Source organism: Lates calcarifer, linkage group LG12 (genome assembly GCF_001640805.2).
Source record: "Lates calcarifer isolate ASB-BC8 linkage group LG12, TLL_Latcal_v3, whole genome shotgun sequence".
Taxonomy (NCBI): domain Eukaryota; kingdom Metazoa; phylum Chordata; class Actinopteri; family Centropomidae; genus Lates; species Lates calcarifer.
Genome location: NC_066844.1, coordinates 11,933,163 through 11,958,374, shown reverse-complemented (window position 1 = coordinate 11,958,374; position 25,212 = coordinate 11,933,163). Strand labels below are relative to the sequence as shown.

At 38.7% G+C, this 25,212-nt stretch overlaps 1 protein-coding gene across 1 annotated transcript; it reads left to right on the top strand.

The window, feature by feature from the left end:
- The first annotated feature begins 1,177 nt into the window (after positions 1-1,177).
- Positions 1,178-20,738, top strand: ptpdc1a (protein tyrosine phosphatase domain containing 1a). Its single transcript, XM_051074436.1, is given in 11 exon segments — positions 1,178-1,359; positions 6,056-6,153; positions 7,868-8,039; positions 8,405-8,485; positions 9,294-9,412; positions 14,864-15,001; positions 15,091-16,121; positions 16,123-16,209; positions 17,795-17,980; positions 19,475-19,585; positions 19,667-20,738. Coding segments are annotated over 10 exon segments (2,127 nt in total). The 5' UTR covers positions 1,178-1,359; positions 6,056-6,065; the 3' UTR covers positions 19,781-20,738.
- Positions 20,739-25,212: the final 4,474 nt, after the last annotated feature.

Below are 25,212 nucleotides of genomic sequence, written 5' to 3'. Positions count from 1 at the left end.
GAACTTTAGCCTACTTTTATTTGTAACCTGTGTTGAACTCAACTGTTTTTTTATGGAATAGGGCACTTAATATTATTGCTGTGCAGCTGTGCTTAGGTTCATTGTATCTTTTCAGTGTAGCAATGTCTTGGAAAAAAATGTTAGTTGGACAGGCAGAGAGTGTTGTCCCCAGGTGATTTAGCATCACATATGTACCAGCTGATGGCTTAAAAAGTATTGTTCTCAGATTATGGTTGCACAAGCAAGCCTATAGATCATATATACTGTATTTATAGATGTCCAGTGACAGATTATTCTCTCTCGCTTGACTCGACACAGGGTTGCTTGGTTTATTGAATGTTATAATTTGTGATATTTAAATAAACTATTTTTGCAGCAGATTTCGCCTCTCTCTGGGGGCCTCTTATTAAGTATTTTTCTTTGTCTTTGCAAAACTAATGAAGACCAACAGAGAAACAATGGGTTGTAGCTCAGGTCTTAAATTCTGGCCCAGACCTGAAAATGTGAAATTCCACAAGAGTTACCAGAACCAGTGGTATAAAATATACACAACACCAAAACATGTGGTCATTATGAGCTCAAATGCCACTGGTTCAGACTATGGTAGAGTTTTTAAATATATTAAAATATATATACATATTATCTATGACTAGGGCTTCAAATTTATTCATCACAAAAATATCTTAAGAATGAAGTATTGAGGATAAGCGTAAAAAACAACAAAAATACAAGGGAGTTGTTACATGGCTGTGCAACATAAAATAATCTAACATAATAACATAATTGCAAATCCTCTGTTTTCAGTTACTATTTTTAGTTATTCGTACTAGGCCTTCAGTACTTTTCGACAAACAAATCAATTACCAGGGTCAAAAATCTAAGTTACGTTTAAATTCACGTGTTCAGCATGCTAAAATTAAAATACCATATACCAGCTGTGTCTGTAGTCACGTGACGTAACTGAACCGTTTCACATGACAACATGTCAGGTTGCTAGGTTAGCTAGTAAGCTAGCTTTACTTAGCTGACCAAATGATGTGGCAAGTGGAAAACCCCGTTTTGGCTTCTCAGCGACAAAACATCAATGGCCTTAGAGAGATGAACCGACTATGTCTGAAACTGTAAAGACAGCTCCGGTGTCAGACAACAGGAAATCGGTAAGTTAGGCGCTGTGTTGCCATTAGCTTCAGCCAATACAGTATATTAAGCTAATTGGCTAGCGTCGAGTCTTCAGCTTGCAGCATAAACCCAACGTTACATAAAAGTCGAGGCATTGATATGATGTTTGTCAGAAGAATCGTTGTGACTTTCAACTGTGACAGTACAACCACAGTTAACACAATTTCAGCGAGGTGAAAGGTAATTAACATCTGACCTATATTAACGTCAAGTTTCACTGATTTAAAAAAATGATTTAATGCTTATAGCGAGACAGGCTTCTGCTTGTTAGCAGACTGAAGTAGAAACCTTGATTTGTATCCACCGGCACAAAGAGATAGCTATGGCCAAGTAACCCATGACAGCACACTCATCAGCAATCTTTGTTCTATACTCTCGACATTGCCACATTCTTGGGGGGAATCCTCTTGACACTCGCTATCTTCATATTTTCACCTGCATTTACAGGAAGGGATCTGTGCCGATACAAAGACGGATATTCGTGCTGTGTTGTGACCAATATTATTGATCACTGTCAGCAAAATGAGGGACACCTATACTGGGAGTTAAAAGAATTGACTTTTTTTTAGCTAGTTTTCTGTTGTGCATAAACCAGGTGTGTTTTACCTTCACCGTCTATGGTACTATATTAAATATGAATGTTACTCTGTATCCAAGATTTGCAAGTAATTCTGCTTCCATAATGTATCATAAGTTTTATAACCAAAGCAAAGGTGTAACTAGTAACTTTAGTGATAACTTTTCAACCATGATTAATATTAATTGCATCTGTGCGTTAGTTGCTATGACAAGTCAGATGCTGTTTCTTAAATTACTCCCTATCTACTACACAATGAAAAGTATTTTCATTCCTGAATTTGTTGATCATAAGGAGAAGAGTGAGGAGGAGACAGAGCAAATATATTTTCATACGATGGTAATAATCTGTAAACAGAAGATTAAGTTGTGTATTCAACAAGATGTAGCTCCCTAAATACTACTAATTGTATATTAGAGCTGAAATGATAAGTAAATTCCTGAATTAGTTAATCGACAGAAAAATAATTTGTAACAATTCTGATAATCATCATAATTGTTGCAATAATTTACAAGCAAAAATGGTGAAAACAAAAATTACAGACTTACCTGTGTTAAAATAAAAAAAATTGACATTTTTTGAAGGCATGGCTGTGATTTTACTTTATGCTATTTTTAATAATGAGGGTGTATAGCCTACAGACTACAGGAACCTTACTCGTAGCAGAAGAGACACTGTGATCTAAATGTGATCTATCTCTGGAGTTGCAAAAGATGCTTTTTAACAACAATTTGTCACCCTTCTACAGAGAAATAGTGATCAGTAGATAAAGCACTATCCATTGAGCAGCCTTTAATTATGAGACCTCCCATTTTCAATTTTCTAGTCTCATCAGATCCTCTCCCACACTGGTAAGTACTCATTTGACATATGATGCTACCAGGCGATAATGGCAATTAACTAAATTAGTTGCCAATAAATACCAGCAGTACACTTTGGAGTGAGATTCTACTCATTTCACTGTGACAGAAAGCTGTACCTGTAGCATTGTGAAGGCTGTCTGTCCTGCTGCTTTGTCTGTTGTGATCTGATCCTACCAGACTCATTATCATAGATTTGACATGGTGTTAGCAGCACCATCTTGTCAGCCATATTGCTTTATTAACACACTCAGTGGAAATGACTCTCAGATCCCACACTCATTAGCAGCACCTCTTAGAGATAACTCTTTGCACCATCTTCCTCATGTCCAGTGACACACTGGTTTCCCAGTGGACCTGAACTTATGGATCCTCCACAAATGTGTGAAGAGTTGTATTGAATTTGTTCTTGATTAGTGGTTGAATGATGAGATTTATTTGTGGTCATTTTATTGGCTCAGTTTCACATAATTTTTAATATTTGATGTGCAGGCATGTTGTGAGGAAAACCTTCTCATTCACCAGCTTGTTATTAAGGGCTTTTCATAAACAATGCTAAGTGGCGTCAGGCTCCAGTTGAACAGACCGATTGAACAGATCATTATCTATTGTTATTTTATTGTTAAACAACTAATACAGCTCACTGTGTTTCATTTGTAGATCAAGATTCCTGTTGAATCTTTCCTGATTCCAGTGTTCATCATTCAGGGGTTTTTTTACTGGTAGCTGAAATATCCATACAGGTTTCCAAACAGACCAAGTAATTAAAATCATTAACAATACAGAATAAAGGAGTATCACGTTAAAAATCTCCCTTTCCCTGTGATGGCCCTGGGCGGGACATCTGCAGGGGCTGTGAGAGGAGCTGCTTCAGCTTTTTCTCTGATTACATAAGATCCAGACGTCCAATGAACTATTAGATTATAGTTATAATAGAAAAAGTGATGATGATGTGACTTTAAACAGTAAGAAAGCAGTTGGCTGAAAATGTTTTAATGTCTAGCCATCCAACCAATAGCCAGTGCTTACGAGAAATCCTACACTAGGTTTTGGTGCCACATCAGTTTGTAATGAGAAGTGTGGATTACAGTGTAAAAGAAGTCCACAAACAGATGTGAATGGAAAAAGGCTCTAACTTTACACCATCAATTATTCACAGACTACAGGAGCAGTTACTCTTGACAGAAGTGGCATTGTGACCTTAATGTGACCTGTCTCTGAAGTTGTGAAAGATCGTTTTCAGTGACATGTCACCTTTATACAATAGCATGATGATTAGCAGATAATAATCAAAGTTTTTTTATTGATTTTTCACATTTGTACAACACAGCGAACATCCCATTCAGACGAAGTCAGTGAGACTCCTAGAATAACAAATTAGGTCATACTAATACCAGACAACAGACACAGCCACCACCAATGTGGCCCAGACACTCTCTGATAACAAAAAAAAGGTCAATAAATGAGAGGCGTGGGGGGGTTGTGCCTACAAGCTGCCAACTATGTTGGAGCAGATGAATACTCATGTCCAAAATAAGAAATAAAAGGCTGTGAGACCTTACAATAACTTTTAGTGTTGCCCTGCAAAGTAAGTCTAAGATGCTCTAATTTAAGGTGTGCCATCACCTCCTCTATCCATTGTTTATGAGATGACGGTGTTGCTTTTATCCAGTTACATAAAATCAGTCTCCTGGCCAACAATGAGGAGAATGCTATTGCTTTCCTTTAAGTAACTGTTAGTTGTGCTCCCCCTGGTGTCACCCCAAAGATGGCTGCCAGAGGACCGGGCTCTATATCTCTATTATAGATAGATGAGAAGGTTCTAAAAATTTTGGCCCAGAACTCTTTCAGCCTTGGGCAAGACCAGAACATGTGACATATGTTGGCTGGCACCTGTTTACATCTTGGGCAAGTCGGGTCAGCCCCCTGATAAATTCTTGCCAGTTTGTCCCTTGATAAATGAAGTCCGTGTAACACCTTGAAATGTATCAACCCGTGTCTAACACATACAGAAGAAGCGTGTATCAGTTCCACTGCCCATCTCCAGTTAACATCAGATATATCCAACTCTAACTCTTCCTCCCATTTCCTTTTTATGTAATCAAGGGATGGGGAGGCCGCCCTCTGGATATTCACATAGAGCATGGAAACCACCCCTTTAAGAGTCGGATTCATGTCCAGTCCATCTATCCACGCAACTCGAGGGATGAGGAGAATGTCTTTTTCACAGAATCTCGAACCTGAAAGTATCTGAAATAATTGGTTCTTGAGGGAATTCCATACTCCTTCTCTAGCTGAGCAGCAGACATGAATATACCATCTTTAAAAAGGTTTTTGACACATTCCACTCCAGCTCTATACCATTTCTTAAACACTGTTCCTCCAAGGGCCTTTGGATGATTAGCAGTTAAACAACTATTCCAGCCTAATTATACAAAGTATTATTTTCAAATCATGGCCTTAAATAAAAGAAACCACTGTTTTTGAATTAACTATTACTATTTAATGTACTAAAATGCAAATGTTTAGATCATTTTATCAGTAAAATTCTACACAAGCGCTCAAAGAATACTGTATATGGTGGCTTGAAAGCTACACAGGTGTTCTCACTTTTAGCTGATCAGACCACCTCTCAGGATTGTGTGTATATGGTTTCCATTGTTAATCCTGCTTTTGAATGATCTACTGATTATTTTTGAAAGTAAGGTTCAGTATTTTTAAATTTGAAACAGGCAGGAGAGAAACGTGACCGTAAATGACATCAAAACTCATACACTGAGCTGATATTAAATGAGTGCACATAAATTAGGCAAATAGTAGAAATAGGATATTTAGAGTAAAACTGACATTCTGGTAAGTCTGACACACTGATATTAGGCTACATAAATCAGATGTGCAAGGTAAGAGGTATTGATCTGCAGCTGCACAATAGTGAGTGGATGTGGTCCCTTGAATAATTGATTGGCATCAGCCATGTAAAATTCTCTAATGCAGTTAAAATATAACTGGTTACAACTCAAAACATATTGAAATTATGTTCTACTTGACTGTGATGAGGCCACTTTGGCGTATGTTCATCCTGAGACTTCTCCATTTACCTTGTGTTGGCACTGTTGAAGTCAGTGCAGTTTGTAACTCATCACCTTGGATCTCGGATGTGCTCTCAGCTCCACTGTTGTCCCCAGGCCGCGCCCACTTGCTCCCAGAGGTGCTGAGCTGCTGACTTGTTAGCTCAGTTTGCACATTTCCCTCTCTCCCCTGGGTTATCCTACCAGGCAACGCTGCTCATGCTCCTCATGCTCCTCATGCTCCTCATCTCTCAGTTGTGTATGCACCTTGTGACTGTTTGCATTATCAGCACAACCAAAGCTTGTGCCTGTAAGCTGATTTTTTTTTTTTTCCATTTTCCTTTGACACAATGTTTATTCACATCTTTCAGCCCCTCTGCCATGGCAGCTGGTGTCAGCGTACTGAGTGACCTGCCTTACTCCATAACCGCAACCTGCAGTGGAGACATCAGCACAGAGATGGAGACAGGTAGGAGAGCAGTCAACAGGAGGAAAGCTGGTGGTTTTTATGGTAATGACTATACACTTTATTTGAGTGAGTGAAGTTAAATGCCATTTATATAATGTTGAAGTTTTAATTTGAAGTCAGACCAGGGCTGGCTCTTTGTAAGCTTACTTTAGCAATGAAACAAAGCTTTCAGGTGATGTACATGGTTAAGTTCAGCTGATATAAACACAACAGATCTTTCTTGTCATGAAAATGAATGTTATTTATATGGCTGGTGATTAGGTCTGCTGTTAATTTAAGCGTAAGATCTGCAAGATGAATATAGTATACTTCAGGCTTGATTTACACAATATACATAATTAAAAAGTAAAGTGTAAAGTGTGAAGTGTAGAGTGCAAAAAATGTTAGAAGGTGGCAGTGATTGTCCAGATGGGCATTAATGTAACGCATAGATGTAACGTGTAGTGGGGGGTGGGGGGATTACAGTCACAGTCTGTGTGTGTGTGTTTGGGGCGGGGGGTTCTTCCCAGTTGCAGACGGGAAGAAATTGATCTTGTGGCGTGAGGTCTTGGTTTTGGGGGAACCGCAACCTCCTGCCAATCAACAATCAACAACCTCAACAATCAAGTTGACCAAGCTAGGCCCAGCTTTAAATGTGAATTTTCTTGCTTTTTTAAAATTTCATTTCAGTTTAATTTTATATTCTTAACTGAACCTCATTAGACAGAATAATCAAATTTATAAAATAATCAGTTTCACTTCAATCATTTTCAGTTTTCATTTTCATTTGTGGATTCTCAAATTGTTAAGTTCTCTAGACCAAATATCAATATATTACGAGAAGAACACAACTAACAGATTAAGTTATTATGAAAATAACCAACAAAAGTAGTCCTTTCACACTTTCAAAAAGATGCTTGATATTAACAGATTTCATAGTGTTATTCAGTCAAATGCCAAATATCTGTGTGTTATTTAAACCATTTAGCTGTTGCTGATCCAGTCAAAAGCAGAGAAAGGTGTTTTATTGTTAATACTGATTGGTGTTACGTGTTCAGGACTGTACACCAACAGATGTATGGTCTTTTAAGCAAGTGAGTAAGGCATTTTTCTCTTTCAGGTACAAGCCACTTGCCTCAGATCTATGTGAATGTGTGTTTGTGTGTGTACAGCATTCATCCCCATCTACCTCCCACTGATGGCTTCAGAGATTGTTGTCATGGTGACACTTCTGATGCTGCTGATGAATTGATGTTGTATTTGCCTGTCTTTGCCAATGGGTGATTGTTGTGCCATTTACCATGGGGACAGAGCTGTTGAGTCAGGGGCCTTTGTTAATGCAGAGCGGCTTGCAGCGCAGGTCGCAGCACAGCCAGCGCTGCAAAATGCAGCAGTATAGTGGACGGTGCTCCTTAGCTGGGGAGATGACGGCAAGCAGGAGGAGGCATGACCATTGGCACTCTGCCTTGGACATCCTTGTGAATGTCCTGCAGCACAGACAAAGTTCTGTCTTGGAGATCCTCTCCTCCTCCTCCCACAGAGTAATGGTGGTGATCAGCGTGAACCAGCCTTAGCCTCCCCGAACACAACACTAGATATAACCACACTGAAGAAATAACCAGTGTTTTAGTATTTAGAGGTTTGAGAATGATTGATGAAGATGCAAGGAAAGCTCAAACATACTGATGGGTACTATAAAATCTTTCTTACGTTTCTTTTTTTGTATTTTCCCCAGCCAGTGTGAGGGTCCCCACAGCAAAGTACACCAAGATGGGGGAGACCCTGAGGCATGTCATCCCCGGTCACATGCAGTGCTCCATGGCCTGTGGAGGGAAAGCCTGTAAATATGAAAATCCCTCTCGCTGGAGTGATGGGGAACAAGCTATCAAAGGACTCTACTCATCCTGGTACATTGTCTAGTCATACTACTATGTTTTGCACAGCCCTCAGTGTGCATGCTTTTTTTTCTCCTAGCATCCATCATGTTTAGTACATGTCACTGAAGTACACATCAGTACATTTGTCCTGGTTTTTCCTTTGCATTGTGTTAATGTCAAAATAGAATAATTCAACTAAGTTAAGTCAGATCTTAACTACTTCTTCTTTCAGTGCATCATTATATCTCCAGGAACATTGGATATCTCTTTTATCTTGAGGTCTTGAGAGATGTGTTTTTGTTCAGTTATAACTTTCAAAGCATTGCTTTTTGTTGGTTATACAACAACTTCTCTGACCTAACATGACCTAACATTGTCTTATTCTCCACTTACAGGATTACTGACAACTTGCTAGCTATGGCAAGGCCTTCCACAGAAATCATAGAGAAATATAATATAATTGAACAGTTTCAAAGGTACAGTAGTCTCCTTCTTTCAACCAGGTAGAATTTCAAACTGTAGTTGGATTTATTAAAATTTATATCAACAGTGAAGTGAAGGTTGGTTGGTAAATGGTCTGGTCCAGCAGTCTTGCCCTCAGAAAGTATTCAGGCCCTTCTCCCCTGTTGGTTCAGTTTGGCCCGGGCAGCCAGCTCTAGCTACAGTCTTGGTTGTTTCCAGGCTTCTTCCATTTAAGAATTTTTGAGGCCTCTGTGCTCTTGAGAACCTTCAATGCACAGAAAGTTTTTAGCTTCTCTAGATCTGTCTCTGAACTCTGCAGGCAGTTCCTTTGACCTCATGGCTTGTTTTTTGCTCAGCTGTGAGACCTCATATGGACAGGTCTGTGCCTTTCCAAGTCATGTCCAGTAAATTGAATTTAGCATAGGTAGACTTCAGTCAGGGTGTAGAAACATCTTAAAGATGATCAAGAAAAACTGGAGGCACCTGAGCTAACTTTCAGCTGTCATAGCAAAGTTTCTAAATACCTATGCCAATGTGAGATACAGTATATATATATATATATAGATATATATATATATCTATATATATGTATGTGTGTGTGTGTGTGTGTATGTATATATATATATATATATATATATATATGTGTGTATATATATATATATATATATATATATATTAGCATAAGGGTGCAACATATCAAAATTTAAAAAGTGAAGGGGTCTGAGTACTTTCTGAGGGTGCTGTATGAGTTCTGTTAACTTTTGGAGGTCTGTCATGCAGCTTGCTCTATGCACTGACTCAAACTTTTATTGCTGTGCTCAGGTGTGGTTTGAAGACTGTCATTAACCTGCAGCGGCCTGGAGAACATGCAAGCTGTGGTAACCCACTGGAACATGAGAGTGGTTTCACTTATCACCCTGAAACTTTTATGGAGGCAGGCAGTGAGTCTCTATGCCCACCTTCACTCACAACACACTGTAGACTCTCTAAAACAGGACACAAACCAATATTCATATGTAGTATGACTTGGAGATTCAGTAGGTGATTGCAAAAAATATATTTAAGTCCTAGATATCATCTGGGATTGTATACTGAAAATTTCAAATCATACTGTCATGCTAACATTAATTTGTAATTATACAGAAATGTCATGCATTAGTCTCAAGATAAAAATTATTGAAAATTAACTTTTGCTCCTACATCTGCTTACACCTGCTGTTCATGAATTCAGACTGGTGATATTTAGGATTATTGGATCTCTCAAGTTTATTATTATTCTCCATAAAATATAATCATATTTTTGAGGCCCGAGACATGCTTGAAAACTCAAGAAATTTGCACACGCAAAAACCCCGTCATTTGTCCATTTGTCCCATGTCACGTAAACCCAACAGGAAGGCAGCCATTTTGAATTTGCTGTGCAATCTTTGCACACTTTTTACCATTTCCAAGCCTTGTACTTTAATGAGCTCCTTCTAGGAACTTCATCAGACTGACTTCAGATTTGGTCAGAGTAAATTAAAGTCATAGATGATGTTAAATTGCAAAGCTTTTTAGTTTTCATTGGAGGGTGTGTCTGTGGTGGCATGGCAAATTTCAATGTGTCGCAGTGAAATTTGCTGTTGCTCTAACTCACAGGTAAATTGTCCAATCTGCCCCAAACTTTACATGTACACTCCCCTCCAAAAGTATTGGAACAGTGAGGCCAATTCCTTTATTTTTGCTGTATACTGAAAACATTTAGGTTTGACATCAAAAGATGAATATGAGACAAGAGATCAACAGATTTCAGCTTTTATTTCCAGGTATTTACATCTGGATCTAATACGCAACTTAGAAGATAGCACATTTTGTTTGAACCCATGCATTTTTCATGTGAGCAAAATTATTGGAACATGTGACTGACAGGTGTTTTTTGTTGCCTGGGTGTGTCTTACTACATTGATTATTCAAACAATAAATAGTGCTGAATGTCTACTCTCAGTTTCAGATTTGGGTTTTGCCCATGCAGACTTCATTTACAGTTAGAGCTGTCTGTGGGTGAAAAACAAGCAATTGTGAAGCTGAGAGAAGATGGAAAATCAATCAGAGGCATTGTACATCGGCCATAGCCAGTACAACTATTTGGAATGTCCTGAAGAAGAAAGAAACCACTGGTGAACTAAGTAACAGACGTCGAACGGGTAGACCAAGGAAAACATCAGCAGTTGACGACAGAAACATTGTGAGAGCTTTAAAGAAAAACCCTAAAACAACTGTTAGTGATATCAGCAACAACCTTCAGAGGGCAGGAGTGAAGGTATGACAATCTAATGTTCGCAGAAGACTTCATGAACAAAAGTACAGAGGCTACACCAGAAGATGCAAACAACTCATTAGCAAGAAGAATAGGATGGCCAGACTGGAATTTGCGAAAAAAGTACAGAGATGAGCCTCAAAAATTCTGGGACAAAGTTTTATGGACTGATGAGACAAAGATTAACCTTTACCAAAGTGATGGAAAGGCTAAAGTTTGGAGAAAGAAAGGATGTGCTCATGATCCAAACATATAAGCTCATCTGTGAAACACAGTGTAGGTAATGCCATGGCTTGGGCTTGCATGGCTTCTTCTGGGACAAGCACATTAATCTTCATTGGTGATGTAACACATGATGGCAGCAGCAAAATGAACTCAGAAGTCTGCCAATTTAAAGAAAGATGCAACCACAGTGATTGGGAGATCCTTCATCATGCTGCAACATAATGACCCAAAACTCACTGCCAAAACAACAAAGGAGTTCATCAGGAGCAAGAAGTGGAAGGTTTTAGACTTGCTAAGTCAATCTCCAGACTTAAACCCTATAGAGCAGTGTTACCAGTGTAACCAGTGTGCTGCAGCACATAAGTGAGCCGTGAGAAATCATCAGGTGTGCCATGGAAGATTATCCAATTTAACCCGATTGGTACTCTAAGCGAGCAGCGTGTAGTGACAGGCAGAACAATTACATGCTCTTCCATTAGAGGCAGTATCGCGCTAAATACAAAAGTACATAGTCATGCGGCAAGTAAGACAAATGCCGCGGCTCAAAAAGGTTGGGAAACACTGCTATAGAGCATACATTTTACCTGCTAAAGAGAAGACTGAAGGGACCAACTCCCCAAAACAAACAACAATTGAAAGAGATGAAAGCCTGGAAAAGCATCACAAAAGAAGAATGCAAAAGTTTGGTGATTAAAAACAACATTGCAAAATACACAGTCTATGTCCAAATGTAACTAATAATAATAATAATAATATTTATAGCTATAGGAATAAGCAAACTCAAATGTCACTATTGTAGTCACTCTTTTAGCTAAACCAAACAAATGGCAGGTAATCTTTTCCTCTGTGATAATGTAAAATGATTTTTCAACTCTGTGCACAATAAAGCACAACTAACAAACTAACCAACTAAACCAAATGCGGAGGAGGCATGTCCTCACTTCTCCCTCCATCTTTGCTGGGTTTTTATTGTAAAACAATTCATCCCATGAATCTTCATTCTCAGTTATCTTGACTGATGCCTATTTATATGGCAAATTGTCAAAGAAGTGATGACACTAAGCGGGCATGACATCTTTCATGGATTGAAGGTCCTGGAACTTTCTCCCCTTGATTGGCAGAGCACATGGAAACACTCTTATCCATGCCATCAGCTCATTTGGCACCTGTATCCTCTGTAAAAGACTAAATAACTATGTAACATTTATAGCCTAGTCTATATTATAGTAAACTTTTTTACTTACCAATAGGGAACAAGTCCTGCATCATGGTAATAACTTCACTAGCTAGGTAGAATTTCTTTCTTTTTAAAGCGGTCGCCATCTTGAAAAGCTTATACATTTGCTAAGTCACTCTGTCTTGTGACTTGGCAAATGGCAAAACTTGGCCATTATACAAGGTAGGATCGCATGATCTGTTCAACTGAGTGATTTATCAGAGTGCAGCATCATGAAGACTGACTTAGCAAAAAAATCATTTGTCAAAAAAAATGACATAGCATTATTTAAGAAGTGACAATATGCATTGACAATCTGCCACAAACTTCACCTTTGATTACAGTCTTAGCTGAAGAATTCAGTGTACTCCCAGCAGGTTGATGAAGAGGCATTTCACATTAGGTCAGAGATGTTTATTATACTTAAAACCAGCCAAGAGGGTAATTGTCACGTCTGAGGGCAAAAGGACAAAGGCTTAAGCCCCTCTATCTATGCAGGTGGCGGCCTTCGTCCATGATGCCAACATGCAACTGATGGACGCAGTAAGAGATTTTTGACTCATTCATTCTGTGTCCAGCAGTCATGCAGTTGCGGAACTGTGTTGTATCACCTATGGAAACCTCACGGCTGCAGGTGCCCCGACGGGCATGGGGTGTGAGGGCTCATACAATGCTGCTTGTAGCTTTCATTAAACTTGTCTTTTTTAACACCAAAATTTCTGCATCACAAAGTTAAAGAGGTTGCATGGTACACATTTTTAAGAGCATACAGTAGTTGTTGCCTAATGTGTATACCGACCAACTGCCAGATGTAGCATTACGAAGGTGTCTGGTATTCAGTAAACAAAATATTCTACCTCAAAACACAATACATATTGCTCAGTGAGTGGATGAAAAAAACATTCCTTGACAAAACTAACACTAGTACATGAGCTGGTAGCTTCTAGGTCCATGCTATCATCAGTACTCATAGCCACTTGGACTCAGGGCCCAACAACAAATTATTGCGCCAGTGTCCTGTAATTCACAGTTCACTGTTGCGTTGCAGCTGTTTAGAAAAAGTTACATAATGTTATTTTAACATGTAAACTAAATCATGGATTTATTTATGAATAAGTAGTGCACCCATGGCCTCTATTAGGAAGACTAAAGCTCTTTCAATATTTGTACATGGTGTAGAGAAGACTGTATGACTAAAGCATAGTGGCAGAAAATTAGTCTCTATTGAACACATTTGTAGTGTGCCAAGATACTGAATAAGAGAATAAGTAGCAGCGTTAGTTATTTGATGAGAGACTAAGGTGGATATATAATTTTCCTTAGTGCACTCAGTGTTGTGTTTTGCCTACATCCGGATCGTGATGTGGTCGCTAGTAACCGAATAATTACCAAGGGATTCCACATATTAGGATCTCTGAGATCTCTACCTGAGTCACCTCATCAAAGCATCAGCTACATATTGAATAACAACTGTCTATGGTTTGACACACTTTGTCACCTTGCTGTAGGTCTTTATCATGCACTTTTCTTCACATTCCATTTTTATGAACAACTCTCCAGAGCCCCTCCCGTGCATGCACCTCTTTATGTAGATGTGATAGAAATTTAACATGCTGGTCTCATGTCTTAATGAGCACCAGTGACTTTTACATAAAAGTCATGATGACAGTCTTACAAGGTTGGACATTTCTGTATCACTTTTAACGTGTAGTAACTTGAAACCAAGGAGGAGTTCAAGGCAGCATAGTCTTTATTGCTGGCAAAAAGGACCTGAGAGCAGTTCACAGTGCATTCAAGCTACACCAGAAGTACTCTGATCTATACAGGTGTGTGTCCCTCTTTATACTTCTTTTGGCTGTGATTTTCCACGCCTATTTGACCATTTCATTGGCTTGCAGTATTTACACCATTAAAACATTGGTTAGGTCTATTGTCCATTCTTGATCACCTCATCAAATTACACCATTAGTTTTTCATAAAAAAAGGCTACTGTTTCATTATATCTCCTCATCATTTTTTCCTGCTCACCACATATCTATTGATAAATTACACTACACATGTCCGAATTGAATGCTGTCAGATCAAAATCAGTTTAATAAAGCAGGAAACACTTCAAAAGAGCCTATTTTAAGTTATCAAAGAGCTTTGATCGAGCTTTTCATTCTGATATCAGATCTACCACTAATTTTTTACCAGTCTACCTTCAGCCTACTGCATATGAGAAAAAAAGGTGTATAAAGCATTTTGTCTCTCCAGAAAGAGCTGTGTGAAATCTGATAAATGTCCTCAAGTGATGTCGCTTGAGAAAAAATCTGGGGGTATGGAATTAGAAAGAAGTGAGCTTACCAGAGAAAGCAGTAAGTGGCATTGTAGGTAATGCAGGTGCCAGGTTTTGACAAGGAATCAAAAAGACTGTTTCCGCTGCTTGATTTTGATCTTTTTTTAACTGTCCATCATGAATCCAACAATGAGTAGGAGTGCAATGCTAAATTGATATTGTACTCTTTAATGTGAAATTACTCTTTATATCTGAATGACAAAAAGGCTTTACTTTAACAGTTAGATGAAGCCAGCAATGCTACATGTTCCATTTCTGAAACTGCCTTAAGAAAATATTGAACAGCTCTAAATTCAACCCTCTGACTTATATTTCAGTCTATTACTACAATTTTGGCTGGAAGGACTATGGTGTGGCATCCCTTACTACAATCCTTGATATGGTTAAAGTCATGTCATTTGCTGTCCAGGAGGGGAAAATGGCCATCCACTGCCATGCTGGTCTTGGAAGAACAGGTTTGTAATAACAGTTTGGAAGAGATTAAATCCTCATCTATGCTTGTAAAATATTGGCTTTGTATTTATTTATTTTGTTCTTCATGTAGGTGTGTTGTTGGCCTGTTACTTGGTCTTCACATCCCGGATGACTGCTGACCAGGCCATCCTGTTTGTGAGAGCCAAGAGACCCAACTCCATCCAGACCAGAGGCCAACTGCTCTGTGTCAGGGAGTTTGCCCAGTTCCTGGTTCCTCTTAGAAGTGTCTTCTCCTGTGCAGAACCCAAAGCAAGTGCCGTCACCTTGTCTCAGTACCTCACCAGGCAGCGCCACCTGCTGCATGGCTATGAGGCTCGGCAGATGAAGAATGTGCCAAAAATTGTCCAGTTGGTGTGCAGGCTCCTAATTGACATCGCAGACAATCGACAAGTGGTGATTGAGGAGGGACGGCTGCAGATCCCCGACCTCACAGCGGAGGTGGAAAAGACTGTGTCTCAACAGGCCATTCAGCAACTAGGGAAAGAGATGAGAGGAAAGGGGATTCCTGTCCCAACTTGTTTATCTCATCCACTTATTCCACCAGCTCTGCGGTTCAGACCCTCTCATGATCAGCCTCTCACCAGTGATAATGACCTTGACCCTCTATGGAGGCAGCAGAATGTAGAGAGCCCCCTAAGATCTTCTCTGTGGAACAACAGGACCCTCAGCTACAGTGATTCTGACCTTCATAAACTTGGACCACGGCAGCACCATTTAGGAAATCTGAAGAGCAAACCAATCAACTGCCTGATCAAACATTCCTTGTCTCACAGCAGTCTTGCAGCCTATAAACCTCTGGGATTTTGTGAACTCTCTCCTCAGGACATTACCAGCAGCATTCATGACCCAAATACAGAAGCAAAACGAGACACTGGGTCTTCCTTTTTTAAAAAGCAGCTACGTAAGTGGCATCAGAGTTTGTCTTTAGATATGTCAGAGCAAGAAAGAAAAGCCCACTGTAACGCCACACTGCCAGCCTTATCAACTAAGAGCCGACAGGTAACCGGTGAGGAGCACCCAGATATGGATGTGTCAGTGGGTGAAGCAGAGAGAAGGAATGTCACAGAGGTTCCCTACATCACTCTCCAGTCTGAGCTCTCTCTCAGAGAGCAGACGCTTGCTCGTGGCCAAAGTTCTGGCCATGGACCTGACAGACAAAGATCTTACCTCCAAGGTCTTAATGTGGCAGGTAGGCTCCTCCTAACATTTAAGCAGATACACATGTAGTAATGTAGAGCAGTACAAAACTTTGAAACTACTGTACTATTAAAGTGGAAACTGGTGGGGTAATTTTATCAGGGCTTGACATTAACTTTTCTGCTCACCAGCCCCTATGGCTCGAAGTTTTCCAAAGTTACTAGCCACTCAGCATTTTCACTGGGAAGTAACGTTTTATTTAATTAAAGTTGCCTATGGTGTGCTACAATTGACTTGAACTAACTAAACTAAATTTACAGTCCTTTTTAATATAAATGACCAATGTAGCTCTAAATCAAGACTACATAAAATGTATGCAACATAAGAACAGCTAATTAAATGCTCAGCTCTGATAAGGTACTTTTAAAGGTGATTTAAAAAAAATTATGAAGCTCCTTGAGCATGAAAACATGCAACCACTTAAGACAAAGACATTAAAAGAGTATGTTATTTAGTAACCAGTGTTTCCCCTACCATTGTCTTGGGATTAACTTGTATTTTATGTTGTATTAAAAAGCTGTTAACCTAATTATATAAAAAAAATTAATACTGCTGAAATCCATTTCAGGGTTATGTACAGGGTTTCCAGGCAATTTTTTAGCTGAGTTTATAAGTGTTGACACAGTGGACAACATGTCGTACGACAGAGATTAAAGTGACAAGTGGGTGGGGGGGTTGCAGGGGCTACAGGGGTCCTCCAGAATTCAGCAGTCTCACGGCTTCTGGGAAGAAGCTGTTCCTCAGTCTGGTGGTCCTGCTCTTAATGCTCCGTAGCCACACGATGATGCAGGAGGACAGGACGCTCTCCACCACACATCTGTAGAAGGAGGTCAGGACTGAGCTCCCCAGTCTGGCGCGCCTCAGCCTCCTAACGAAGTAGAGGCGCTGATGTGCCTTCCTAATCAGGCAGGAAGTGTTGGTGCTCCAGGTGAGGTCATCAGAGATGTGTACGCCCAGGTACCTGAAGCTGGAGACCACTTCCACCGCAGTCCCTCCGATGTGCAGAGGAGGAGGGAGGTGTCTGCTCCTCCTGAAGTCCACTGATCATCTCCTTGGTCTTCTTCACATTGATACAGAGGTTGTTGTCTCTGCACCAACCCTCCAGCTGTTCCACCTCCTGCCTGTAGTTGGACTCGTCATTGCTGATTGTGACAGCAGAGCAGCAGGATGAAAGGAAAGAAGATCACTAATAGGGGCTGACACATTTTCATATTCCAAACATTTCTTCTGACTAAAACTAGAAATGACACACTGATGAGCCATGTGGCACATTTCCTTGCTCAGCTCTTCAACTAATCATCAGAATGTTTAATTCCAGTCCATGAGTATGACAATTTTAAGTTTTATGCCATACAACATAAATTCTGAGCTCTTATTTATTGAATTATTTATTTAAGATTTAAAAAAGGATTTAAAAAATCTCAACCCTAAATTTACACCATTAAAAAAGAAGTGTGGAACAATCAATCATAACTGCAGTCTATTGTTCATCTTGATTAAAAGCTGTATTTTTTGCTTACTGACCTACACTATTTCAGTCAGTTCAGTGACAAAATGCCCCTTGCTGTGATCCACAGACAGAGCTGAACTCCAGAGAGGGGGCGTGGGAAAGGCTGTGTATGGAGAGAGATCCTCTAGTCCTCTCAAGTTTGATGTGGTCATGGCTGGAGCAGCTCAAGGATCCAATCATCAGCAGTGAGGATATAAAAGCTCTCAGCGGGAAGAACGTAAACCCACAGAATGCCCTCGACTCACTGGAAAAGGTAGAACATCACTGTTACAAGTGAACATAGATAACACTCAGCAGACACACTGTTTAACATCTTTTGTTTCAGCCAGCTGTTTGACTCACTGTAACATTCTAAAACTTGATTGTAGTAGTAGTAATGATAATAATATAATAAACAAAGTTCTTTATAATAAAAACTAATAATGTAAGTAAATAAGATTCAAACATTAAATATAGCAAGATAAAATTGTATAAAAATGTATAATACCATCAATTAAAAATGAGCCAGAGAGGAGATTTAATAGAGGATACTAAGTTTGTCTGCCTGAGATTTCAGACCATTCAAGGCTTAAAAAACAAGAAATAAAATCTTAAAATCAATTTTAAATCCATTTTAAAACTCACAGGTAACCAGTAAGGAGCAGCAAAGATTTTGGTGAAATGGCCCCTTGTCTTCATACATGTTAAAAGCTTGGCAGCAGCACTACTAGCTGTAGTCTGTGGATGTTTCATCTGCTGTCAAGTCTGACAGAAATAATTGCATTAATGACCTTTTGGAAGTCTGCATAGGAGAGGAGTAACCTGGCCTTTTTAAGTTTTTACTTGTAGAAATATTGCATAGAACTGCAGAATATAGTTATCTGTAATTTCTTGTGCAACAGTAATATGCAGTCATCTTAACTATGTCATTGAAATCACTTATGCACTCAACAGCCATTAAAGGAGTCTTTGGTAAGGTAGTTGCTAGATACAGTAGCTGAAAGAAATGACTAGCATTGTTTCCTAAAAATTACACTTCTATAGAACCTAACTGCAACAGCAAATACATTTTATATGAAACTTACTTAGAATGGAATTACATTTTGTATAAACATTGTGAAGGCTCCAGCACCCTTGCGACCCTTAATAGATAAGCAGTATAGATAATGGATGGATGGATGGATGCATAAACATTGTGAGGATATGTTGGTAATTAATATATTTGGCACGTTGCAAATACATGGATACTGAAAATAACAGTAAAATGTTCACAGACAACATTTTTTTTTCAGCCAAAATAGCTGTGTACGTACACCCACCATCCAACCCAACCACCTCCTGGGAAACTTGCTGCTATTAATACTTAAAAAAAAACAACACACGCCTCTGAACATTATCCAGCCAGGAATTATGTTTTGTACAAAACATATTTGCAGTTGCAGTTTAGTTGCGTAGAAACATAATTCTTAGAGACAGAGTTGGAAATGGCACAGGTCCATATTTACATATCTATAGTTTCTTTAAATTGCTGGTCTAAAGTGTTTAATGTTGGCTGGTGGTCTCTAATTAACTCACATATTTGCCAAGAAATATAAAACTCAGTGCCATTATTTACATGTCACTGGACTTGGAACATTTTTAAATTCTAATAATTTATGTGATTGTGTGTTATTGTTTGTAAAAGAAGTGAAAATGGTTAAATGTGAAACTGAAAAAGTTTTCATTAATCTTATTAATCTGAGTTTGATCCTTTTCCTTTCCCTAACAGGGTCACCGTCTCACTTTGCTCTGTATCCTCAACTGTGCAGCTCATCTATTGCCAATGCCTAAAGAAGTGGAGACTAGTTTTGTCAACCAAACAATAAAAGTGTTTACTAAGGTGAGTATTAACATAAGCTGTATATTGAATATGTTCAGATGTATATTTAGTATGCATGATTAGGGTTTTTTTTATCTCTAGATTGACCCTGCCTCAGAGGGGAATGAGTCTTTATACATGACACTGAAAGCAATCCTGACTCCCATTCTTCATGACCTATGTGACAAAGCTATGGAAGTGAATGAAGAATCCTGATCCAGCATCAACATGATCGTCCTGACAAAATGAAGAATTCAACAATGGAGTTCCAATGTAATATTTGGGCATTACTGTATTTTAAGCCAGTTCCTTGCATCAGTCTCTGCTAAAATCTGCCTTTAAAGCGCTTAATAGACTCCAAGCACTGCCATTCTTTATGTTAATGTGCCACTTTGCTATGTTTGAAAGCATTTGTTTGTCATCTGTTCTGTAATATATGTGAGCGACTAAATGTCACTTTTGTCATGTACCCATTATTTGGTAGAAAACAACTGAGAAACATTCTTGTGATGTTAATGTATTGTTATTTAAATGTGTAACTCAGCTGTCAAAGCTATTTGGGGGTGAGGGTCTTATTTAAACCAAAAGATATTTTTACACTGTGCTTATGGTACAATGTGTCTTATTTATTGAGATCTTATTTGAAATGCAGAAATTTGTTTCTTAACGTTAACCTGATGATAAGTTGCAAGCTTGCTTTGTTCCTGTAGAATGTAAACTGTTTTATTAGAGTCAAATGCAAACTGTGGCTATTGTTATGGCAATGCAAATTCAACAGGCCACACTGCATTTGCTTTCCCAATCATTCTTATGTCCTTAATACTGTGTGCACCAAAAACCTCTCCCTGCATTGGTCCGTTGCACATGCATTTGTAAAACATCAATCTGCCTCCACTCTTGTATTTAGTAAAATGCTGAATGTGGAACCCTAACAATATCAATAATATGAAGGGCATGAGATATACTGTGTGGAATTTTCAACAAGCACTATTTTTTCATTGTTACAGGAGCTACTTACAGAATTAAACGCAGCTGACTGCAAGCTATGTCTTTTGATGGACTTTATCATTTAGACTTTGATGAGGGGTGGTTTGCTGGACTGTATGTAGCAATGTTAAAAAAGTAACAATTGAAATGGAAGTTGAAATAGTAACTATTCTGTCTCTGAAACTGATTTCTGTGTGTGACATTACTTTCCATAGCACTTTCTATTACTTTGGTAGAACAGTAAGTTTACTGACAGCTACCTTAGTTAAAGAAAACATTTAAAAAGGAAAAAAAAAATAAAAATGAAATTCTTTATTACCTAGGAGAAATGTGTTGGGCAGCCTTCCAGAAGTGGGACAAGAAAACAGGATAGAAAAGACAGACAGGAAAAATAAGAACCTGAGAGAGGAAGCAGAGGTAGAGATTATAGTGACACATGAGAGCCATCATTTGAAGGCAAAAAGGCAGAGGTAGGGGAAATCAGAAACCTCCCCTTTGCCTGCTGCTTCCAACTTTTTGATACATTTGCAAAAAATCTCAAATTCTGTTTTCACTTTAACATTATGGGTAATTTAGTGTATATTATTGAGAGAAAAAAAATGTTTTTTTTTTTTTTTTTAAATTCTAGCGTAAGGCTGCAACATAATGTTAAAAAAATAAGAGGTCTGAATATTTTCTGAATGCACCTGTACCTGCAACTTCAAAACACAGCTATGCCACCAGTTTCTAACTCAGCGGAGCTTTTAGCACTATAACCAACAGCTGGACAGTAAAGCGCAGTAAAGAAATCTACAAATAAAACAGTATCATTTACCACAGGAAGCAGTTCAAGACATTAAGTCTGTTTGTTGATTCTAGGCAAGGCAAGTTTATTTTTCATCAAGAAAAGATGTACAACAATATAAAAGACTAATTAAATGGGTGAATTAAAAACAAATATATAAAATTTAAACAACAATTGAAACTAAAATAAAAATTATTGTGCTGTTATGACTAAATAGTCACGGGTTTAACTTAAAACACAGTGGCAAACAGTTAACAGTTTTTGGCCCTAATACACCCACCCTGTGGCTAGCCGACAAGATATTAAAATATTAATTTGTTGCTCCTAGGCCCATGGTCCTGATGTTACAAGGCCAATAATAGGCCTCCTTTTTAACCCAATTCTAAATTTTACCCTGTGGTGGACCTGTGTTCAGCCTTCTTTTCTACTCTATTGCATCCTGATAACCAATACATCTTTACTTTCACCTCAGAGTCAGCAATACTTAAGCAAATGTTTCTGCATTTGTTGCAGCAGAAATGATCTTGATGACCTCATGCCACCTAGTGGAAGAACAAGGTATGGCTATTGAATAATGAGACTGCACTTAGGAGGGTAAAACCACGTGGTTCACAGTCACACTGAGTGTTATTAAAGGTTGGGTATTCACGCACAATTGCTGTAAGTTTCCAATAAGTGATGTCTTTAGTTCACTGCTAGCTAACGATGAACATTCTGGGCACCCATGCACATCAAAAACGTACTGAAAACATTTAACAAATTGCACAAATCATACGAAATGATCAATGACTCTGTATAATAATGAGAGCAGAGGTAGTCTTAATTGATAAAGAGACAGTTCGGCAAAGTGTGTGCCAAAGTTGTCCCAAAACTTCTGACTCCTGATCAAAAGGAAAAGCAGTTTCTGGCCCAAAAACAAATCACAGTGCTTGACCACCCTCTCTATTCACCTGAACTAGCACTGTGTAACTTTTTCCTTTTTCCTAAGATCAAATCTGTGCTCAAAGGAACATGTGTTGAGTCTGTGTCAGAGGTTAAGAAAAGAACAACAGAGGTTCTGAGACAACTGTCTGAAGAAAACCCACTGCACTGCTTTGATAAGTGGAAGACCCGAATGCAGCAGTGTGTTGATGCAGAAGGGGAGTATGTTGAAGGAGAAAGACATTGAAATGTTATGTGTTCAATAAATGTTCAATGAAAATTGTACTAGTATTAGTCTGTTATTTAATAGCCATGCCTCGTACATTGCTTCAATGTACTCTTGATCTCCTGGTGGCCTCCCTCTTGATGGAAGCCTGCAAAGAGACTCTTGAAATGTACGGCTGAAGAAGGTCATAGAGCCTCACTTGCTAAGCAGCACTTTTGATAGTCTGAGGTTACCTTTTTCAAGTACACAAAGGCAGATATGGCATCTCTGTTAGCCAGACCTAATAATTGCTGACCATGGATTAACAACTAAACTGCAATGGATGGACTGTCTGTGCTGCCATACTGAACTCTGCACCTGACCCTGTTCAGTGTACTGGACCTGTGACAGGTGTATAGAGACTTGAAAGCTGTCACACTACAAGTTGCATTGTCATCCTGTATGTGCATGAGAATTATGGTTTCACCTCAGACATTTTGGCTCAGAAACATAGCCCTCATTACCACCCTGTGGCATTATAGTCAACTAATCTGCCTCTTGTAGTGCAGGGAATGCCATCTTGTTTGTAAGCTGTTGCTTCCATAGCTATCCTGATGAAAAGTCAGCCCCCTGTGTGATGGCCTCCATATGTAAAGTTTTTTTTCCTGATGCTGTTTTGCATCAGGGAGTTTTGCATTTGTTTGTTTGTTTGGTTGTTTTTTTTTTTATCTTTTGCAAACCTACAGCTGCTTGCTCGTGAGGCAACTATTCTTTCCTCCTCTAATGTTTCTGTTCACATGGCTCCACTTTAAATTTGGCAAAACTGGTGGGTTGAATCAGATTATGAACTAATTATACATGACGGAAACATTGGTACAGTTTCATCCTAGGCATGGACCTTATTTGTTGAAATTAGCTGAAATTAGAGACAGAATAGAGACAGCAGAACATAGCATAACACAGATTCCATGTAAAAAAAAAGTAGTAAGTGATACCAATAATGCAGTAGTAGTAATGATATTAGTATTAGATAATTAAAGTAGTAATTGCAAAAGAAGCAATAATACTACAAGCAGTACTAGTAATTTCTAATTTTAACAGCAGGTGTTGCAGCAGGGTTGTGGGAGCAGCAGGAGGCTTGTCACCACAGATCAGATTCTACAGCTCCAGAGGCAGAAGTACCTGCATAAAGTGACAGAACAGGAGAGAGAGATGGAAGAGCACAGGAGCTCCAGGAAAGAGAAGATACTGAGTTAGTAACATGTAATATGGTATACGATATACTAAATATTATAGTATTGGTACTAAAATATATAACTATGTAATATATTACTGGGATCAACCTGTGTTCACAGGTGCAAGCCCACCACTGACATCTGATTTGCCCTGATGTGAACAGAAGAATCAGTTGCTGACTATGTTCTACCTCTAATATTCAGGGAAATAGGGGAAATGTGGCCACAGTAAGTGCCAGTTGACAGAGTGGCTGGAGAGTCTTCTGCATAACCCTATTTGGTCTAAGTGGAATTACTATCATCTTCTTCACAAATATTCACACTCACATATTCCCAATACACAAACTTATCCAAACTTTTCACATTTGAACTAGAGTGCTAGGACAATAACACCACTGTTGGAACCAAGAGACTTCTCAAAAATAGACACCAATCACCACAGGACATCAGAAGATGTCACGATACATAGGAAATACAGCTTTTATGATTGAGATAAGTTCCAACTTAACCCTTGTGACTCCCTACATTGTCAGTTGCGGGAAACTTTAAAAACCAGGATCACAGATAATACTGTTTCAGTGACATTTGGACTAATAATGACATCTGTTGTAAGAATTTACCTAGATTTGAGGTGATGTTAAAAGGGAAATATTCCCTTTCACTCCAATAGGGTTCTTGGTGGACTAACCATAACCCTAAAGCCTAGACTGTTCTCTGGTATTGTTACATGTGAAAGGGTGAATGTTGAGATAATACTGAAAACAAGGGACTCTGCCCCCTCTCCCCCCTGCACACACGAACTCTGGACTCTGAGCTCCCAGCTCCCCCTTCACATACTGTTAGCTCCCACACACAAGCACACACACTAAATCAGGGGCACCAGCCACTTTACGCAACATTGGACTGCTCTGTTTGCACAACATTTTGCCACTTTAGCCTGTTATGTGCCTTAAGTCTTTACATTTATTGATCTGTTGTTGTGTTGTAGATGTTTATTTTTATGTATTTATTTATTTTTGTTATTATTTTTAAAAATATTTTCTATGTGTGTACTATTTTTATGTTTACCTTGGGGTCTAAGAGCATTTCAATTTCATTCCTCTGTATGTGCGTACATATGGCAGAATTGACATTAAAGCTGACTTTGACTTTGAAAGTAGAAAAGGTAAAAAAGAATTGTAGCTAGTCATTGTTTCCTACCTAGTAATCAGTACTTGGGTTTATAGTCCACATAGATTTGTTAAAATATGATTCCTTTCAGTTATTTTCTTCTATATAACTATCACTTAGACTGTTTTGAATCTCTTAACCAGCAGAGTTGTACGTTTAAAATCAGCTGTAAATTGATTTGGATAAACAATGTCCTGATGTTAGAAAAATAAATTATTAGGGACATCAAAGTGATATTTTACTGTACAGTTTCTTAAGGAATGTAAATATTGTTTGATATATTGCAGGGTATTGATATATTCATTAATATTTTGAAGTCAGTTAATTCATTTTTAGGTGTTTGCTG